The sequence below is a fragment of the Dreissena polymorpha genome, chromosome 2 (genome assembly GCF_020536995.1).
Source record: "Dreissena polymorpha isolate Duluth1 chromosome 2, UMN_Dpol_1.0, whole genome shotgun sequence".
NCBI classification, from domain to species: domain Eukaryota; kingdom Metazoa; phylum Mollusca; class Bivalvia; order Myida; family Dreissenidae; genus Dreissena; species Dreissena polymorpha.
Window position 1 is genome coordinate 92,007,226 of NC_068356.1, and position 17,549 is coordinate 92,024,774.

General features: G+C 34.0%; 1 protein-coding gene across 8 annotated transcripts in view; it reads right to left on the minus strand.

Moving 5' to 3' along the window:
- Positions 1-17,549, minus strand: part of LOC127868048 (ankyrin-2-like) — a 211,708-nt gene that overhangs the window by 54,548 nt on the left and 139,611 nt on the right. For all 8 annotated transcript variants that reach the window (XM_052409624.1, XM_052409621.1, XM_052409619.1 and 5 more), the window contains 2 exons: positions 17,214-17,318; positions 2,896-8,451 (listed from right to left, as the gene is read on the minus strand). In XM_052409624.1, coding sequence (XP_052265584.1) covers positions 2,896-8,451; positions 17,214-17,318 — 5,661 coding nt within the window. The remainder of the gene's footprint in view (positions 1-2,895; positions 8,452-17,213; positions 17,319-17,549) is intronic.

Below are 17,549 nucleotides of genomic sequence, written 5' to 3' on the forward strand. Positions count from 1 at the left end.
GTGCTGAATACTAGATGCATTTAAATGCTTTTAGTAACATGGATTACTGGAGTACATGTATTACAACTATGTTATTTTCAGGAAAACAACCAATATTCAAATTAGTCTTTCATAAATTCTTCATTTAACATCAAAGATAGCGATAGGAAACTGATCCTTGGTCAACAACAAGAACATGTGTGGGTTACAAATACTTAATTATGTTACCTACTTTACACATATACTTTTACCTGACTTAAAAAATGTTAAGTATGTGGTTCTGTGTCAGTGAAATGAATACAACATGTCTCCTTTATTGCCAATTATCTATTCAGCATAAATCATGTCTGGTTGTTTGTTGCCTTAATAAAAACTCTTAAATAAAAAACAGGTACAATTTTATAACCGTTATCTATCAGTCAAGTAAATCAATGAGTGTGGTCAAACAATCTTCATTCGTAAAGAAACACAGCATTTATATTAATGATTAAACAAAATATACCATTAAAACACATTACTTTAAATTTTCTTGAATACTCAACTTGTGCCATCAATAGTTTTCATCAGTAGTATTATTATGAACATTCACACAGGAAGTGACATCGACGTAATACGATGACGTCTTTTGGCGGAAAATATGTTACACTGATTAAACAATAAAAAGATGGATCAGACTTGATACAACAGCCTACAAGTACTAATATATATTCAGTTTGTTTACATCAATCCCCATTCTTGAAACTTCAAGTTTTGTTTATTTGAGTCAGGTTAGGGCTACAGACTTTTGTTCTAATGCAATTTGTAACCCTTTCCCCCATAAGAAGCAAATTGAAAATGGCTTTTGCAACCAGCAAAAAACCAGAACAGTCTGTGAGTAACTCGCAGTCTGTTCAGGTTTTATGCTGTTTGCTGCTCATCAGTAACTAAGGGTTGAAAATGAAGCCTTTAAAACTTGAATCTAGTAAGAAAGGTATTTAATTGAATTTAACATTCTAAGGAACTACAAATACGTCAAAATACATGTCTATGTCTGAAAGGGGATAACAATACCCAAAAAGAGCCTTTTAGAATGGAATGGTTTATCAAGGAGCATTTTCTTCTACATGCAACAATCTGTAATGTTGCACATGTGTAGTCTATGACATTGTATGAGACACTTCCTCAAATGTTAATCAAATTTAAATTATTCTGGAATATTATCAAAAGTATCACACTGGGATATAACATGGTAAGCAAATCATTGCTCTTTGCCACATATTGAAACTGCTTAGGAAGATTTCATTTAAACTTGGTATGAGTGTATATATGTATATGGGGATGATGCACCTCAAAACATTTGTCAATAACAGAGTTATAGCCTTTTTTACTTGTTTACTTAAAAATACCCTTTTTATACAGGATTGTTCCTGTCTTGGGCTGTATCTCCACTAACTTTTGAGCCATAACCATTCAACTAACCACAGTAACTGTTGTTCTCAATCATCTGGGGATAAGGCAAATGCTAGACCCATAACCATACAGGCAAGGTCAAGGTCACACGTTGAGGACAAATTTGATGAATTATTTATTATTTTGCCATGACTTCACTTTGCGTTCAATGGTATTCTGTACTATAAACTTTCTAGAATTGTCTTACTTTATCTGGCTGTGCGTCACAGGTAGGACTTAGGTCTCTAGGGTCAAGGTCATGCACTGAGGTCAAATGTTCATATTTTGATCAAATATGTTTTATTAAGTTAGAATTCTACCAAACATCATTGGATCACACCCATCCATACACAACATTTATTTGGGAGGGGGTATCAATGCAAGGAATTTTCTTGTTATAGTTATATTCATCTGGGATGTGAAAGGTGGTGCTGGATGATGGCAAGTTTGTCAAGTCCTCTCATCATTTGTGTGTCCTTGTTCAAAATGTTAAAGTCTACTCAAACTGATCCAAAAATACTTAAAAGTAAATTTAAAAGTGATCAATATTTGGTTCAAGAATATTTAGAAAAAAAAAAACTTAAGGGACAGCAATCCCCTACTCAGCTAGTGTTGTCTAAGTAAGAACTAGATCTCCATAACATTCATAACCCAAGCTTAATTACCTTAGTTACCGAAGGATGCAGATTTTTTCCCCAATATTTTCTGTTTATATAGAATCTACATTTTCTGTCAAACAAATTTCTGAAATAGTGTTCACATTCTCTATATGAACCTCTAGCTATTTTAGTGATCTCAGGATCCAGTTTCATAAGTTCGCAATGGAAACATTGACAAATGACGGACCAAATTTAAAGCTTAAGTTAAGTCCCCACAGTTACACTGGATAGAAACTATTGATCCTAATTGAACATATTAGGCTTCAAAAAGCTTTAAAAAATGACTAGAAAAAAAATTGCTGTAATGTTCGGCAGATTAGATGATGATTATTATTATTATTATCATCGTTATTATTATGTGTATTATGGTAAATTGTTCAAATCTTTCACATATCAACACACACACATCCACACATACATATTGCCATTTAATAAGAAGACTCTGATTATTATAAAGGAAGAAACAAGAAAGAGAGTTGAAAGTGTTAAAAGCATATGGTACTTTACTTGCTTTTGTTTCTTTGTTTTAAATATATCTTAAGATAAGAAGTAAAGAAAGGTAGAGAGAGACTAACAGAAGCTGAGAAGACACTTGCATGTTATAGATTAAGTACAGTACCACAACAAATCATCAAGTTGTTTGTTAAACTCTTCACTTTTGTTTAAGCAAGGAATACAGTATTTTAAACATTATTTTTTTTAAACTTACCTGATCTTCTACCATGGAAATCAAATAAGCAATGAGAAAAACGCCAGCTCAGGTTTAGATTAGGTTTAGAACAGCCAAGACTGTTAAAGCTGTCTAAGTCAAACATAAAAATTCACTTACCTTTCTCAGGAGACTCTTCTGAACCAGGCTCTGAATCAACAATTTCCCATCCCGATGATGAGGAAGAGGACGAAGAGAAACTTGACTTGCGATCATCCGTATATGGAATTTCTCTGTAATATGTCTCCATGACATGTAGTGGTTTTTCACCAAGCATTATCGGGTCAACAAAAATAAACTCCCTTGCAGGAGGCGTTGCTTCCTTTTCTTTGAATTCATGTTCTTTTGACTCCATTTCCTGTCTCTTTGCATCATGGCTTTCATTGGATGATTCACTTAAAGATCTCATTTGTTTGACAGGAAACTCTCCACTCTCAGGGACTTCAGTTATTTGTGGCGGAATTTGACTTTTCTTATCTAGACTTAGTTCAATTGCTGTTGGTTGCCTTTCAGTTTTATCACTTCCATAATTTTGCTTGATTCTTACTCTACGAATTACAGTTAAGGACGTTTCACAATAAACTTCATCTTTTGGTGGTTGTTCTTCACCTTCCACATTCGGAGGTTTTTCAACAGGAATTGCAGCATGGTATACCTCTTTAACATAGTCTGGTCCAATTGCACCAGTTTCATACTTATTATTTGCTATCACTGGTTCCTTTACAATTTGGATTGGTTCTTTCATAGATTTCTCAAATTCAGCATCAAGATCTGTTTCAAGTCCCTGAATAATATCAGGTTGTTTAGGAACATCACTCTCATCATCAGATGTGTCTGAAGATGATGAGGACGATGATGATGACGATTTTTCTTCATTCAAAACTGGCATTGTTTCTTTTTCACTTGTTTCAAGCAAAGTTTCTGTTGCAGCAATCTTTTTATCTTCTGGAATAATATAATCACCATTGTCAGCCTTTGGTAACTGGGCGTCTTTAGTACTAACATTATTGGTGGAGGATACACTTAAATGGATAGGCTCTGCCTGTTGAACAACAAACACCTTTGGTTTATCATGTTCAATGAATGATTCAACTCTATTTGTTTCATTTTCACCAACAAAATCATCAGCATCAAAAGAAGAGCTAGAAGAACTAAACTTTCTCTTTGGTGCTTTTTGGTCTTGTATTTGATCAGCTGCATCATCCAATGGGTTTTCAACATAGGAATAAGCTTTGTTCTGAAGATGTTTTGAACTGACAGTTTCAATAAACAATGGTTCATTGTCATCTTCAAATTTTTCATCATCCAGTTTGCTGAAATCAACTTCAGGCTTAACAGCATATTCAGAATCACCTTCTCCATCACTTGAAGATGCTGATGTTGAAGCATAATGATCTTGTTCGTCTGCCTGAGAAATGTCTAAAGACTTTATTTTAACATTAGTTTCATCTTCATTCTCAGATTCACTTGAAGCTGGTGTTATTGTTATAACAGGTTTGTCTTCAGTTTCATCCTCATCAGGTTTATGTTTTGAACGCTCAAATTTGTCATCAATTTTAGTTTCTTGTAAAAATTTCAAGTCCACTGATTTCTGTTTTTCAAAACTTTCGGCAACCCTCTCATCACTGGCCTTAAATGTTGGTATGGTATTTTCAAAGTTTTCATCATTATCACTGATTGAAGATAAGGAACTAGTTTTGATTATTTGTTCTGGTAGACTTTGTCCTGCATCTTCACTTTCACTTTCGTTTGATGAATGGTCAGTGCCTTGTACTGGTTTATCTAAATAATCATCATTTTCAGAATCCTGTCTTTTTTCATGTCCTTCAAAAATGTCATCAATATTTGTTTCTCTGGGAACATTTTTTTTATGTTCTCCAGTTTCTTCATTGTTTCCATTACTACTTGATGATGATGATGATGTGGAACTTGACCTTGTTTTGACTCGTTTGCTGGGTAAACTTTCTACTTCATCTCCGCTTTCACTTTCACTTGATGGATGATCAATGTCTTGTAATGATTTTCCCAAATGATCATCTGCAAATTTGTCATCAGCAGTTAAATCTTTTTGTAAAGGTTTATCCTTTTCTAAAACATTAGATGTTTTCTCAATATTGTAAGCTGGTATTGTATATTCTGATTGTTTTTCAAATAAATCATCAATTTTTGTTTCTCTGTGTTTCCCATCAGTGTCTTCCATAAAAGTTGTTTCAGAAGGATCATGTTTTTCTTCAGAGTCACTTGAAGATGAAGAATCCTTTCCTTTTTCATGCCCTTCAAAAATGTCATCAATATTTGTTTCTCTTTGAACATTTGTTTTCTGTTCTCTATTTTCTTTATTGTTTTCATCATCATCATCATCATCACTTGATGATGAAGATGTGGAGCTTAACTTCCTCTGGTTAAGTTTTTCTGACAAAATAAGATCTGCATCTTCATTTTCACTTGCTGAATGATCACGGTCACAGACTTGTTTATCAAAGGTATCATCAGCCATTTCATTTTTAGAAGAAACATCTTCTTCAGGCAGTTTTTTCTCTTCTGAGACTGTTGTTGTCCGCCCAACATTATCAGAAGGTATGCTTACTTCTGAATGTTTCTCAAATAAATCATCAATATTAGTTTCTCTGTGTTTCCCATCAGTGTCTTCCATAAAAGTTGTTTCAGGAGGATCATGTTTTTTTTCAGAGTCACTTGAAGATGAAGTATCCTTTCCTTTTTCATGCCCTTCAAAAATGTCATCAATATTTGTTTCTCTTGGAACATTTGTTTTCTGTTCTCTATTTTCTTTATTGTTTTTATCATCATCATCATCATTGCTTGATGATGAAGATGTGGAGCTTAACTTCCTTTGGATAAGTTTTTCTGACAAAATAACATCTGCATCTTCATTTTCACTTGCTGAATGATCACTGTCACAGACTGGTTTATCAAAGGTATCATCAGCCATTTCATTATCAGGAGAAACATCTTCTTCAGACAGTTTTTTCTCTTCTGAGACTGTTGTTGTCCAATCAACATTATCAGAAGGTATGCTTACTTCGGAATGTTTCTCAAATAAATCATCAATATTAGTTTCTCTGTGTTTCACATCAGTGTCTTCTGTGATTGTTGTTTCAGAAGGATTATATTTTGCTTCAGTGTCACTTGAAGATGAAGAATCTTTTCTTTTTTTATGCCCTTCAAAAATGTCATCAATATGTGTTTTTCTTGGAACATTTGTTTCCTGTTCTCTATTATCTTTATTGTTTTCATCATCGTCATCATTGCTTGATGATGAAGATGTTGAGCTTAACCTCCTTTTGATTGTTTTTTCTAACAAAACTACATCTGCATCTTCATTTGCTAAATGATCACTCTCACAGACTGGTTTATCAAATGTATCATCAGCCATTTCACCTTCAGAAGAAACATCTTCTTCAGACAGTTTCTTTTCTTCTGGGACTGTTGTTGTCTTCCCAACATTATCAGAAGGTATGCTTACTTCTGAATGTTTCTCAAATAAATCATTGATATTAGTTTCTCTGTGTTTCCCATCAGTGTCTTCCATATAAGTCGTTTCAGAAGGATCATGTTTTTCTTCAGAGTCACTTGAAGATGAAGAATTCTTTCCTTGTTCATGCCCTTCAAAAATGTCATCAATATTTGTTTCTCTTGGAACATTTGTTTTCTGTTCTCTATTATCTTTATTGTTTTCATCATCATCATCATCATTGCTTGATGATGAAGATGTGGAGCTTAACCTCCTTTTTTTAGGTTTTTCTGACAAACTTACATCTGCATCTTCATTTTCACTTGCTGAATGATCACTGTCACAGACTGGTTTATCAAAGGTATCATCAGCCATTTCACCTTCAGAAGAAACATCTTCTTCAGACCGTTTCTTCTCTTCTGAGACTGTTGTTGTCCTTCCAACATTATCAGAGGGTATGCTTACTTCTGAATGTTTCACATCAGTGTCTACTGTGGTTGATCTTTCAATAAGATCATCATTTTCCTCATTTTCACTTGAAGATGAGGAATTCTTTCTTTTTACATCACCTTGATAAATATCATCAATTGTTGTTTCTCTTGGAATATTTATTTGCCATTCTTTTACTTGACCTTGACTTTGTTCAATTTTTTCAGCTTGTTCAATAGAATGTCCGGTTGTTTCAACATCGTCGCCTAACTGAACTGACTGAATCTCTATCTCTGGGTTTACATCATATGATGCCTTTCCTCCAGTACTTTCAGTAGATGAATCACTAGAATGTGTACTTGCTTCATCTGAATCATACTTCAGATCTTTATTACGCACATCTTGCTCATCAGAGCTAAAAGGCACAAAGTTTTCTCCTTCAACATTATGAGAAGGAATATCCATTTCTTTTGGCAGAGATTCTTGTCCTGGTTCATTGACATCTGATACAATTGGTCTGAATGTTGAAAAAGGATCTACATCTATCTCTTTGAAAGACCTTATTGGTTCAACAACATAACTGCCTTCATCTGATTCACTCTCGGATTCCGTAGTACTCGAAGTGTCTGATTCACTAGACTCTTCATCTTCTTTGTTACTATCTGATGTGTAACTTTCAATTTCTTCATTATCAACAACAGTTGCAGCAAAGGTCACTTTCTTTTTCAGACTTTCACGTCTTTCAGCTGACATTATTGGTGCAAGCTCAGGAAAAGTTTTAACATTGACATCTGCATGGGTTTGTGATTCTGTTTTAAAGTCTATTTCAGGTTCCAAAATTGGGCTCACTGCTCTCTTAAAGTCTATTGTAGGGTCACCAATAGGTGATAAAACCCTTTCTTCATTTTCATCAGCAACATTAACAACATTTCCAGCAATTGTCGGTTTTAATGGCATCTGTTTGTCAGTTACTAAACCTTTAGCATCTAAAGCTCGAGTTTCTAGTTCCGTTGATTCTATTTTGCCATCTTTGCTATCAGACCTATCCTCTAATTGTGCGGATGTCATGCTTGGGAAACCAATATCAACATCATAGCCTTCATCAGAACTAGAACTACTGCTGCTTGATTTTCGAATGTAATCTTTTTTTTTACCTTGTGTTTGCCTTACCTTTTCTTTGGATGGATCATCAATGTATGATTCTATTTCTCCTTTAGAACTTACAGCTTGAGTTTGATCAGGTTCATTCAAATTTAAAAATTCAGCTTTGATATCAAACACAGGTTCTGCAAGTGGACTTTTTATTTTCTTAAAATCTTTTTCTGGCTCACCTAAAGGAGAAATAACTCTTTCTTCATTCTCATTAGCAACGACTTCTTGATTCCCTAGTGGTTTAAGTTTAGTGTGTGTTTTATTGTAATCTTGTCCTTCAGTAACCTTCTGAAATTTTGTTTCACTTTTCTGGCTACTGCCACTGCTCGTGCTGTCACTTCGTTTGCGATGTTTTGTAGAACCATTATCTTTGCCCTGATCTTCAGCATCTGAGCTACTGCTGCTACTGCTACTTCTAAGATATGCTGTTCCTCTGTTAATATCTTCAATACTTTGTTTTTCCTCCACATGCTTAGTGTTATGTTTCATCAAGTCAGTCTTTGGTAGGTCCAGTGAATCTGCTTCGACAAAACCAGCTTGAGTCACAGTTTCTGGTATGACTAGTTTCTCCACAGTGTTTTCTTGTCTGGCGATAGTTTGGTGGATTGCCTCAGTTTGTGAGTCTGAAAGTTACTCAGGTTTGAACATTTGATATTAATTGATCAGCAAGTATAAGCTGCATACTAATCTTCTTTCCCTCCCAAATTTAGTGTTGAAATTCAAAAAGTTATTTCCTGCAACTTTTGTATGATTCAAGCAATTCCTGTTAGTATAAGTAAGCCCTGGTCCTCTAATTTAAAGAACAGCAAACGTGTCACCTCTTTTATGTGAGTGTAAGTTCAAAGAAAACATTAGATGTGCACAATTTATTTTTTTAATAAAGCTGGTTATGATTGAAGTCCAATACTATCAAAAAATTAGAACAAAACACTGTCAGCTTGCATGGAATCCTAGACTAGCATATATAAGATTATGTTGTATATGTGTGTGACCAACTTGCATTCCCTGGATTAACTGTTTTTGATTATACATTTTTATTCTTTAAATCTAAGCATTTTCCCTTGTGTACCCTTCCTAAATATTGTGCTTAAAATCACTAAATATATTTTGTACAAGCTGGTCTCAGAAAATTTATGAATAGGAAGGGATGAATGGGTGCTGGAAAGAGGTTTAACAGATATCCTTTACATCTCGTTCTGAGGTTTTCCCAATGGTGTGAGAAACCATGCAACTTACCTTTTGCGGATGTCCAAAAACCATTTGGAAAACCATTCTCAAGTTGGAAACAGCTTTAAGCTAGGTAAATGCAGCAAGAGTAAAATCATACAGGAGAAAATTAGAATGTGGTTACCTGGTTACACGGAATACTCCAGCTTGTGTAATATTGGTACATGTTGGTATATAATAAATGGCATTTTAAAAAGCTTCAAGCCTAGTAGATAATAAATGACAAGCATCATGCGAAAATGCCTTTATTACACATACGGCCAGGTTACCTATCCAATCCACTTTCAATAATGCAAGGTTTTGTGGTCTCTTTAGCTGATATGCACAGGCTTGTCTGAAACTGTGCTGGCCGCATATATCATAAGACAAATTTTGGTATGATGCAACTTATTTAATTGATGAAAAAATAGATAGATGAGAAGTATTAATAACATATAAAACTATAACTTCACTATTGCCTTTGCTTCAGCTAAATCTTGTGTTCTGAATATTGATATAAGAAGTTAATATTGTGTTCTGAATATTGATATAAGAAGTTAATATTGTGTTCTGAATATTGATATAAGAAGTTAATATTGTGTTCTGAATATTGATATAAGATGTTAATCTTGTGTTCTGAATATTGATAAGAAGTTAATATTGTGTTCTGAATATTGATAAAAGAAGTAAATATTGTGTTTTGAATATTGATATAAGAAGTTAATATTGTGTTCTTAATATTGATATAAGAAGTTAATATTGTGTTCTGAATATTGATATAAGAAGTTAATATTGTGTTCTGAATATTGATATAAGAAGTTAATATTGTGTTCTGAATATTGATATAAGAAGTTAATTCTGAATATTGATATAAGAAGTTAATATTGTGCTCCGAGTATTGAGATAAGAAGTAAATGTTGTATACTGAATATTGATAAAAGAAGCATTTTTTAGAGCAAAACATCATCTGTTCTGTCCCTGCATCTTTGTCTTGATTTTTGTATTCATATACTCTCACTGTCAATTTCAATCACTTACACTTCACACTCATTGTTTAGCAACTCACCAGTACTGTCCATGAAACTAGTTTAATGTTTGTTCAAAGCTTCTAGATAGAATGAATCACAGCTCAAGTGTTATTGGAAGCTACATTAATTTGCAGACATGCATGTGTCACTTCATTCCGTCCCCTCATCTTACTGAAGGGCAATAAACGCTGACTTCATGAAGTATATTACGTCTTGGCAAATTATGGAAGCATTGTATTATAGCTTACTGTGTTGTATGGCACAGTCACTGTATGTGTAGGTGTCCAAGAAATTATTTTTAGTACAGGCTTTAGAACACCCAAACATTCCCCATTCTAAGAAATCACACCATAACAATCATAGTTGAACTTTTCCAGAATCATGCACAGATTGTAACGATTTGATTAACACTTGATGAAAATTACACATTTTTTGAAGGGATTGACCATAGTTAAGAGCCGTATACTCCAAGCCAAATATAGTGAAACTGTACCGTATTAATTGGCTTCGTGAGTTGTTCAAGCTGCATTTTTATATCCAACACACTGATATTAATTTGAAGGGTATAATAATGCAACCTTCTCAGATGGTTCACAGCCATATTGATTATTGACAATGTTTTAAGCCAAACCAGTTTAGATAATTTATCACACCTTATTTCCAGAATTTAAATACAATTAATGCAGAATATCCCTTTGTAAGTGCAACATGAACAAGTAGAAAGAACAAGAACTCGAAGCTAAGAACTATGCAAGAATATAGCAACAATATTGATAATTTAAGAACATTATCCAATCATTATTGTGTCTATTATAAAAAGTTTTGTTTATTAGAAAAAGTTTGGTCTAGTTTTTCCATCATCTGACACCCTAACATGACATTCTGTTTATGGCTAGTGGAAGGTAGAGAAGGGAACATTCCAGACACATTTAACCATCCATAAACAATAGTAAAAGCAAAAATTTAAACTAAGCATTTCAGGAACAATCTGGCAAATCATGGCTTTATACATTTGCCTAAAATGTTTTGCTTGTAAGGACTGCAGAGGCTACTCGGGGCACGAAAAACTTTCCACCTAGATTAAAAGTTTGGAAAAGACTTCCTTTGAACAAAAATGTGTTGTGCCGAAAACGATGTCACTGATTAGCCTTTGCACACTTGCATTAAGCCATATTTTCCCAGAATGCAGCCATATTATGTTGACAAACAGCTCAACAAGCAAACCAGTATAGGCCTCCACAACAGAATTTAGATACAAGCTGTCACCAATCACAGGATCTGACTACATTTGTTCAGCATTTTCCGCCATAAGAAGCAACGTGAAAATGGCTTTTGCAACCAGCATAAAACCAGAACAGCCTGTTAGCAACTTGCAGTCTGTTCAGGTTTTATGCTGTTTGCTGCTCATCAGTATCTAAGGGTTGGAAATGAAGCCTTCAAAACTTGAATTTAGTAATAAGGTATTTAATTAAATTTGATTTTTTAAGAGACTACAAATGCATCAAAATATGTATCTTAGTGGTTAAGGGTTAACACTTTCCCACTCCTTTCACCGGATTGCAGTCACTCGAAAAAATCAAATATGTTTAATTTAAAGATATTTTTGTATTGAAAAATTTACATTTTTGAAGGCTTAGTTTCAAACCCCGATGAACAGCAAACAGCATAAAAACCTAAACAGCCTGTAGGTGACTGCTGATTTCATATAGCTATGGTCATTTTTCTTTTGAGTGGGAAAGGGTTTAGCCAAACTTCATTCAAAGTTTACAGTCCAGCAATTTGGAATATAACAGTAAATATAAGTTCATACTTATTTACAGTATGCCAATATGTTTACTTAACAAAAAGAATAATGAATTGTGGTTTGTATGTAATACTTTTTATCCAAAATGCTGACCACATAGGCAACACAATATTGAAAGCAGCTAATTTAAATAAGATAAACTCAATATATTATCAGTGGCAATAACTCAATAGAATGTTCTTTTTGCAAAACACAACATTTCAAGAAACAAGCAAATATTTTTTATACAAATAACAATGATTTCATAATTTTTAATTCTGTTGTAAATACCTAAACAATAATGTATAACACTTTACCACTTAGATATGTATCTTGACGCATTTTGAAGCCCTCAAAAAGTCAGATTGAATTTAAGACCTTTCTTACTACATTTCAGTTTTAAAGGCTTTATTTCCAACCCTTAGATACTGATGAGCAGCAAACAGCATAAAACCTGAACAGAATGCGAGTTACTCACAGGCTGTTCTGGTTTAATGCTGTTTGCACATAGCCATTTTCACTTTGCCTCTGAGAGGGAAAGGGTAAAGTAGTAAATGTCAAATACATAAAGGAGTCATTCTTCCTTGGTTAGTCATGCCATTACAATTAAGAATGTTATCTGTTTTGCAAAAAATTGAAAAAAGTTTACAAACTAATAGTATCTATGTAGCAGTAAGCAGTCACCACAAGCCATGCAAAGATATAAGAAAATGCAATCAAAACACTGCATAATCAATAAACAAGAAAAGAAATAAAGAAACGTTTTATATATACAAACTCAGAAACTTATATTCGCAAACCAAGGTACAAAAAGTTGCAGGAAAAGTACAACTAAAATTAAAAACTATGCCTGCTGCTCCATGTAATTCTTAATGCCAAAATTATTTGGACTCAATCAATGGTAAAATGAATGATGATGAGATGAAATGGCTGGTTTGCATGGCAACTAAGGAGCAGCAAGCTCCATGATACAAAATGAAAGTTTCTTCCGAAAATAAATTAAGCCAAAATGAACAAAATTATTACAATAATGACATTTCTAATAATACTTGAATAACTACCAATTAAATTGATAAACAACAATATATAGATTATTATGTTTCAAAGCATTATTTTAAAATAAAATTTATTGAAAAGGCATCAATATCAAATGTGGTTTGCAAATGTAGTAGAAATTGTGATAAAGATTAAAAAATATAAGTCAGTATAGAAAGTATTTTTGGCTAGTTTTCCAATGTTTGTCTAAAGTTGCTTTATATCCTGACATGCATGATTCCAAGCTATTTAGTAGCAAATGGTTTAGAATAATGACAACACCAACACATACAATGACTTGTGAACTCGCCAACATTAGAAAGTGCTTCTATCCATAAATAAATCCATAGCAACTCTCTCCAATTATGTATGTTTTGCATGTATGTGCATATACTAAAAGCACATTTTTAGTTTGAACTATGAGCAAAGAAATCTGATTGGCTGAAATGATGTGCATCATGGGAGCTACAATTTGAATGGACCAATGAGGGAGCAGCAGGCTAGGGCGGCCATTAAACATGGCCGCAAATAAAACAATAATAAGGTTGAAGGCAGTAGCAGCTTATTTATTGCAGAAAACACATCAAAAACATAAAATACAAGCACAGACAGTGGTTACAAGTCATTCAAAAATGTTAAACAAATTTCCACAAATATAATGTTCTTTGTTTAATCTAATAAGCACTTTTTCTTTAATGAACTCCCATGAATGTTCTTGCTAATTGTTTACATCTGTATTTTATTATTAGAATATTCTGTGGAAAATGTGAATATAATATTTGTTGCACACACAAAAATTATTCTATGTTCATTCCTCAAAGGTATTACCCCCAAACCAATCATTCAAGAGTAAAGAGTGATTATATAAAGCCTGAATATGATTCTTGTTCTCAAAGATAATTGTCCAGGACTTAAGCCGTTGCTTTTGTAAGGTATGATTTCACTCATACCTAATGGCCACTTTTGTAACAAACTAGACTCTTGCTTGGTTTCTGACATACTTTGTACATTTAGTTTAAAGAATTTAACAATTAGTGTCTAATATATTTTTTTATAACGTTTTTTATGTAAATGTAAAATAAATGGTTGAAACCCATGCTTGGGTTTATAGTTATCATTGACTAAAGTAAAATTATTCTTCAAACATTGCCCAGCAACCCATTCTTGAAGCATATTCAGGCTTACATTCGGTTTCCAATTTTGTGATTATACAAATCTGTAATATTCATAAATATTATATTTACTAACAATGAAGTAAACATATGTATATAATCTACTAACATATAACTAACTTCTAAACATTTAAAAATTTAAAAGTATTATAAAGTATATGATTTGTATGTAAAACAGACAATACAACTAGTAAAACTATGCCAGATATAGAATTATGTATAAATTTGGGAACACTTTTATAAACAGGCGCAACAAAAAAATATGTATCGCATTTCACAAAAATATGTAAACCTCAGATAAAATGATTTGCCAAAAAGTAAATATCAATCCAAACCAAAAATATTGCACTGCACTATGAAGAAATGTTGTTTTAATATGTTTAACTCTCTACCAGTCAGATACTCAATTTACTTTGACGCGTTTGTAGTCCCCATACAAATCTAATTAAATTTAAGACCTTTCTTAATAGATTCACATTTTATAGGCTATATTTCCAACCCTAAGATACTGATGAGCAGCAAACAGCATAAAACCTGAACAGCCTGCGAGTTACTTGTAGGATGTTCTAGTTTCATGCATGTTGCAGAGGTCAATATTTACTTTACTTCTGAGTGGGAAAGGATAAATTGATGTGCTTTAATATGCCTTATACACATAATGCCCACAATTACAAACTAATAAAGCATAAGATTATAAGATGGTAGTACCCTGAAATTACACCACCCAAAAACTGTTAGTTCAATGCACTTAATTTTGCATAGATGGTACAACATTTTATGTTAAAATGCTTCCTTCAGCAGACAATCTGCTATACAAAATTATCAACAAAATATAGAGTTTTACTTGTCTTCAATATTTTTTAACGATATATTTTTCTTTTTTTTTACATAAAATTCCCACTAAAAAGGAATTCAAGCATATTGTTACTTTTATTCCTGAGCATAAGACAAGGCTATGATTGCGGGTAAACCAGATTGTATATCTAACATTCACAGACAACACTTGGCCCAATTACAAAAAACAAAAACAAGAGTGCCATGATGGCCCTAGAGCGCTCACCTGAGTTCAAAGAAAACAAATTGTCCATAGTTAAGCTAGTGACCTAGATTTCGGACACATGTGACCCAGATTCAAGGAGTATCAAGATAAACATTTTAACAAAGTTTCATTAAAATTAGAGTTTCATGCTCAAGTGAGCTAAAATCAGACGCAATACACTCACATAAAAATTCAATTGAGCCTAAGATTATGATAAGTAACCTCAACTAAAAATTTCTTCGTTCTCTAGCCAATATTTGTAGCATACACACATGTAGTCAAACACATTTTTTGTGTTACTAGAAAAATTCAAAACAAGAACGTCAAAACTAGATACGATTATCAAGTTCAGTGTTAGAACATGCAAAAAAAGAGTGTTTAAACTGGTCTACAAGTTTATTAAAAATCCAAAGTAAAACTTAAACTGAAAAACTGAACATTTTCATAAAATATAATGGTCCTGTTAGGCATAAAATGCTTTGTGATCAACTAAATGCTTTCTAGCAGTGATATTAGACTGGTTCTATCATCATACAGTAAATGTTCAATAGTCTAAGCATACATACAAAATAGTGAAATAAACAATAACTAGAGCTTGTCACAGACATGACGAATACCACCACATGCCGCATAGACACATAATATTTTGCATGTCGTCTTCACAAAAAACAGCGGACACCATGCTCAATTTTTAAACGCACTTAGTGACCCCTTTACCTAGTTTTTGACCCAGAAAGGCCCATGTTCTAACTTGGCCTTAAGATCATCTCCATAAAACTTCTGACCAAGTTTGGTGAAGATCAGATGTAAACAACTTGAATACGAGAGTGGACACCATGCTGAATGTTAAAAAACGTACTAAGTGACCCCGTGACCTAGTTTTAGGCCAGGAATGGCCCATGTTCAAACTTGTCCTAGAGATCATTTAGATAAAATTTGTGACCAAGTTTGGTGAGGATTGGATGAAAACTACTTGAATTAGAGAGCAGACAACATGGTGAGGTTTAAAGCGCACTAAGATACCCCATAACCTAGTTTCTGACCCGGCATGACCCATATTCAAACTTGACCTAGACATCATCTAGATACAACTTCTGACCATGTTTGGTGAAGATTGGATGAAAACTACTTGAATTCGAGAGCGGACAACATTGTGATGTTTAAAACGCACTAAGTGACCCCGTGACCTTGTTTTTGACCCGGCATGACCCATATTTAAACTTGCCCTAGACATTATCATGATACAACTTCTGACCAATTTTGGTGAAGATAGGATAAAACTATTTGAATTAGAGAGCGGACAACATGGTGAGGTTTAAAACACACTTAGTGACCCCGTGAGCTAGTTTTTGACCCGGCATGGCCCATGTTCATACTTGACATCATCTAGTTACAACTTCTGACCAAGTGTGTTGAAGATCGGATTTAAACTACTTGAAATAGAGAGCGGACACCATGCTCAATGTGTAAAACGTACTAAGTGACCCTGTGACCTAGTTTTTGATCAGGCATGGCCCATGTTCGAACTTGGCCTTCAGATCATCTAGATAAAACTTCTGACCAAGTTTGGAGAAGATCGGATGAAAACTACTTGAATAAGAGAGAGGACACCATGCTGAATGTTAAAAAACGCATTAAGTGACCCCGTGACCTAGTTTTTGACCTGGCAAGGCCCATGTTCGAACTTGGCCTAGACATCATGTAGATACAACTTCTGACCAAGTTTGGTGAAGATGGGATGAAAACTACTTGAATTAGAGAGCGGACACTTAATACGGACCCACAGACAGACCGACCGACCGACAAGTTCACTCCTACATTGTATATACCCCCCTTAACTTCGTTTGTGGGGGTATAACTATGAACACATATCAATAAAAGTACTACAAAGACTGCATCGCCATGACCAGACTGGTACCTTATATTATTTTAATGAGCAAAAAAAATTGAAAAACTGTTAAGGGCATATGATTATATATAGCAGAAAACCCATACAATATTCTAAACAAGCAATCCACCATCTTGCCAACAGACAATGAGAGCTAGTCACATGACAAGGTCAGCTGACCAGACCACATGACTTGGGTCACATGACACATGGATTCTATTTATAGTTACACACCAGTTTCCCCTTCAGGCCTGTCTTCTGAGGGGTCACGACCTTCCCTGGGCTCCGACAGACGGGCAGCTAGCTGATCGATGGCGCTCTCTTTGGTGGCAGCAGTTTCTGGAAAGGAGAAGGCAAGGTTTGAACTAACTGGTATCACGAAATGTTAAGGTCCCACCATAACTATGGAAATTCTCAATACCAACAATAATCTCAAATAAAAGATATATAAACCTCACTCTGGGAAAATGGGGCTTAATGCATGTGCATTAGGTGTTGTCCCAGATTAGCTTGGCTTAATGCATGTGCATTAGGTGTTGTCCCAGATTAGCTTTTCTTAATGCGTGTGCA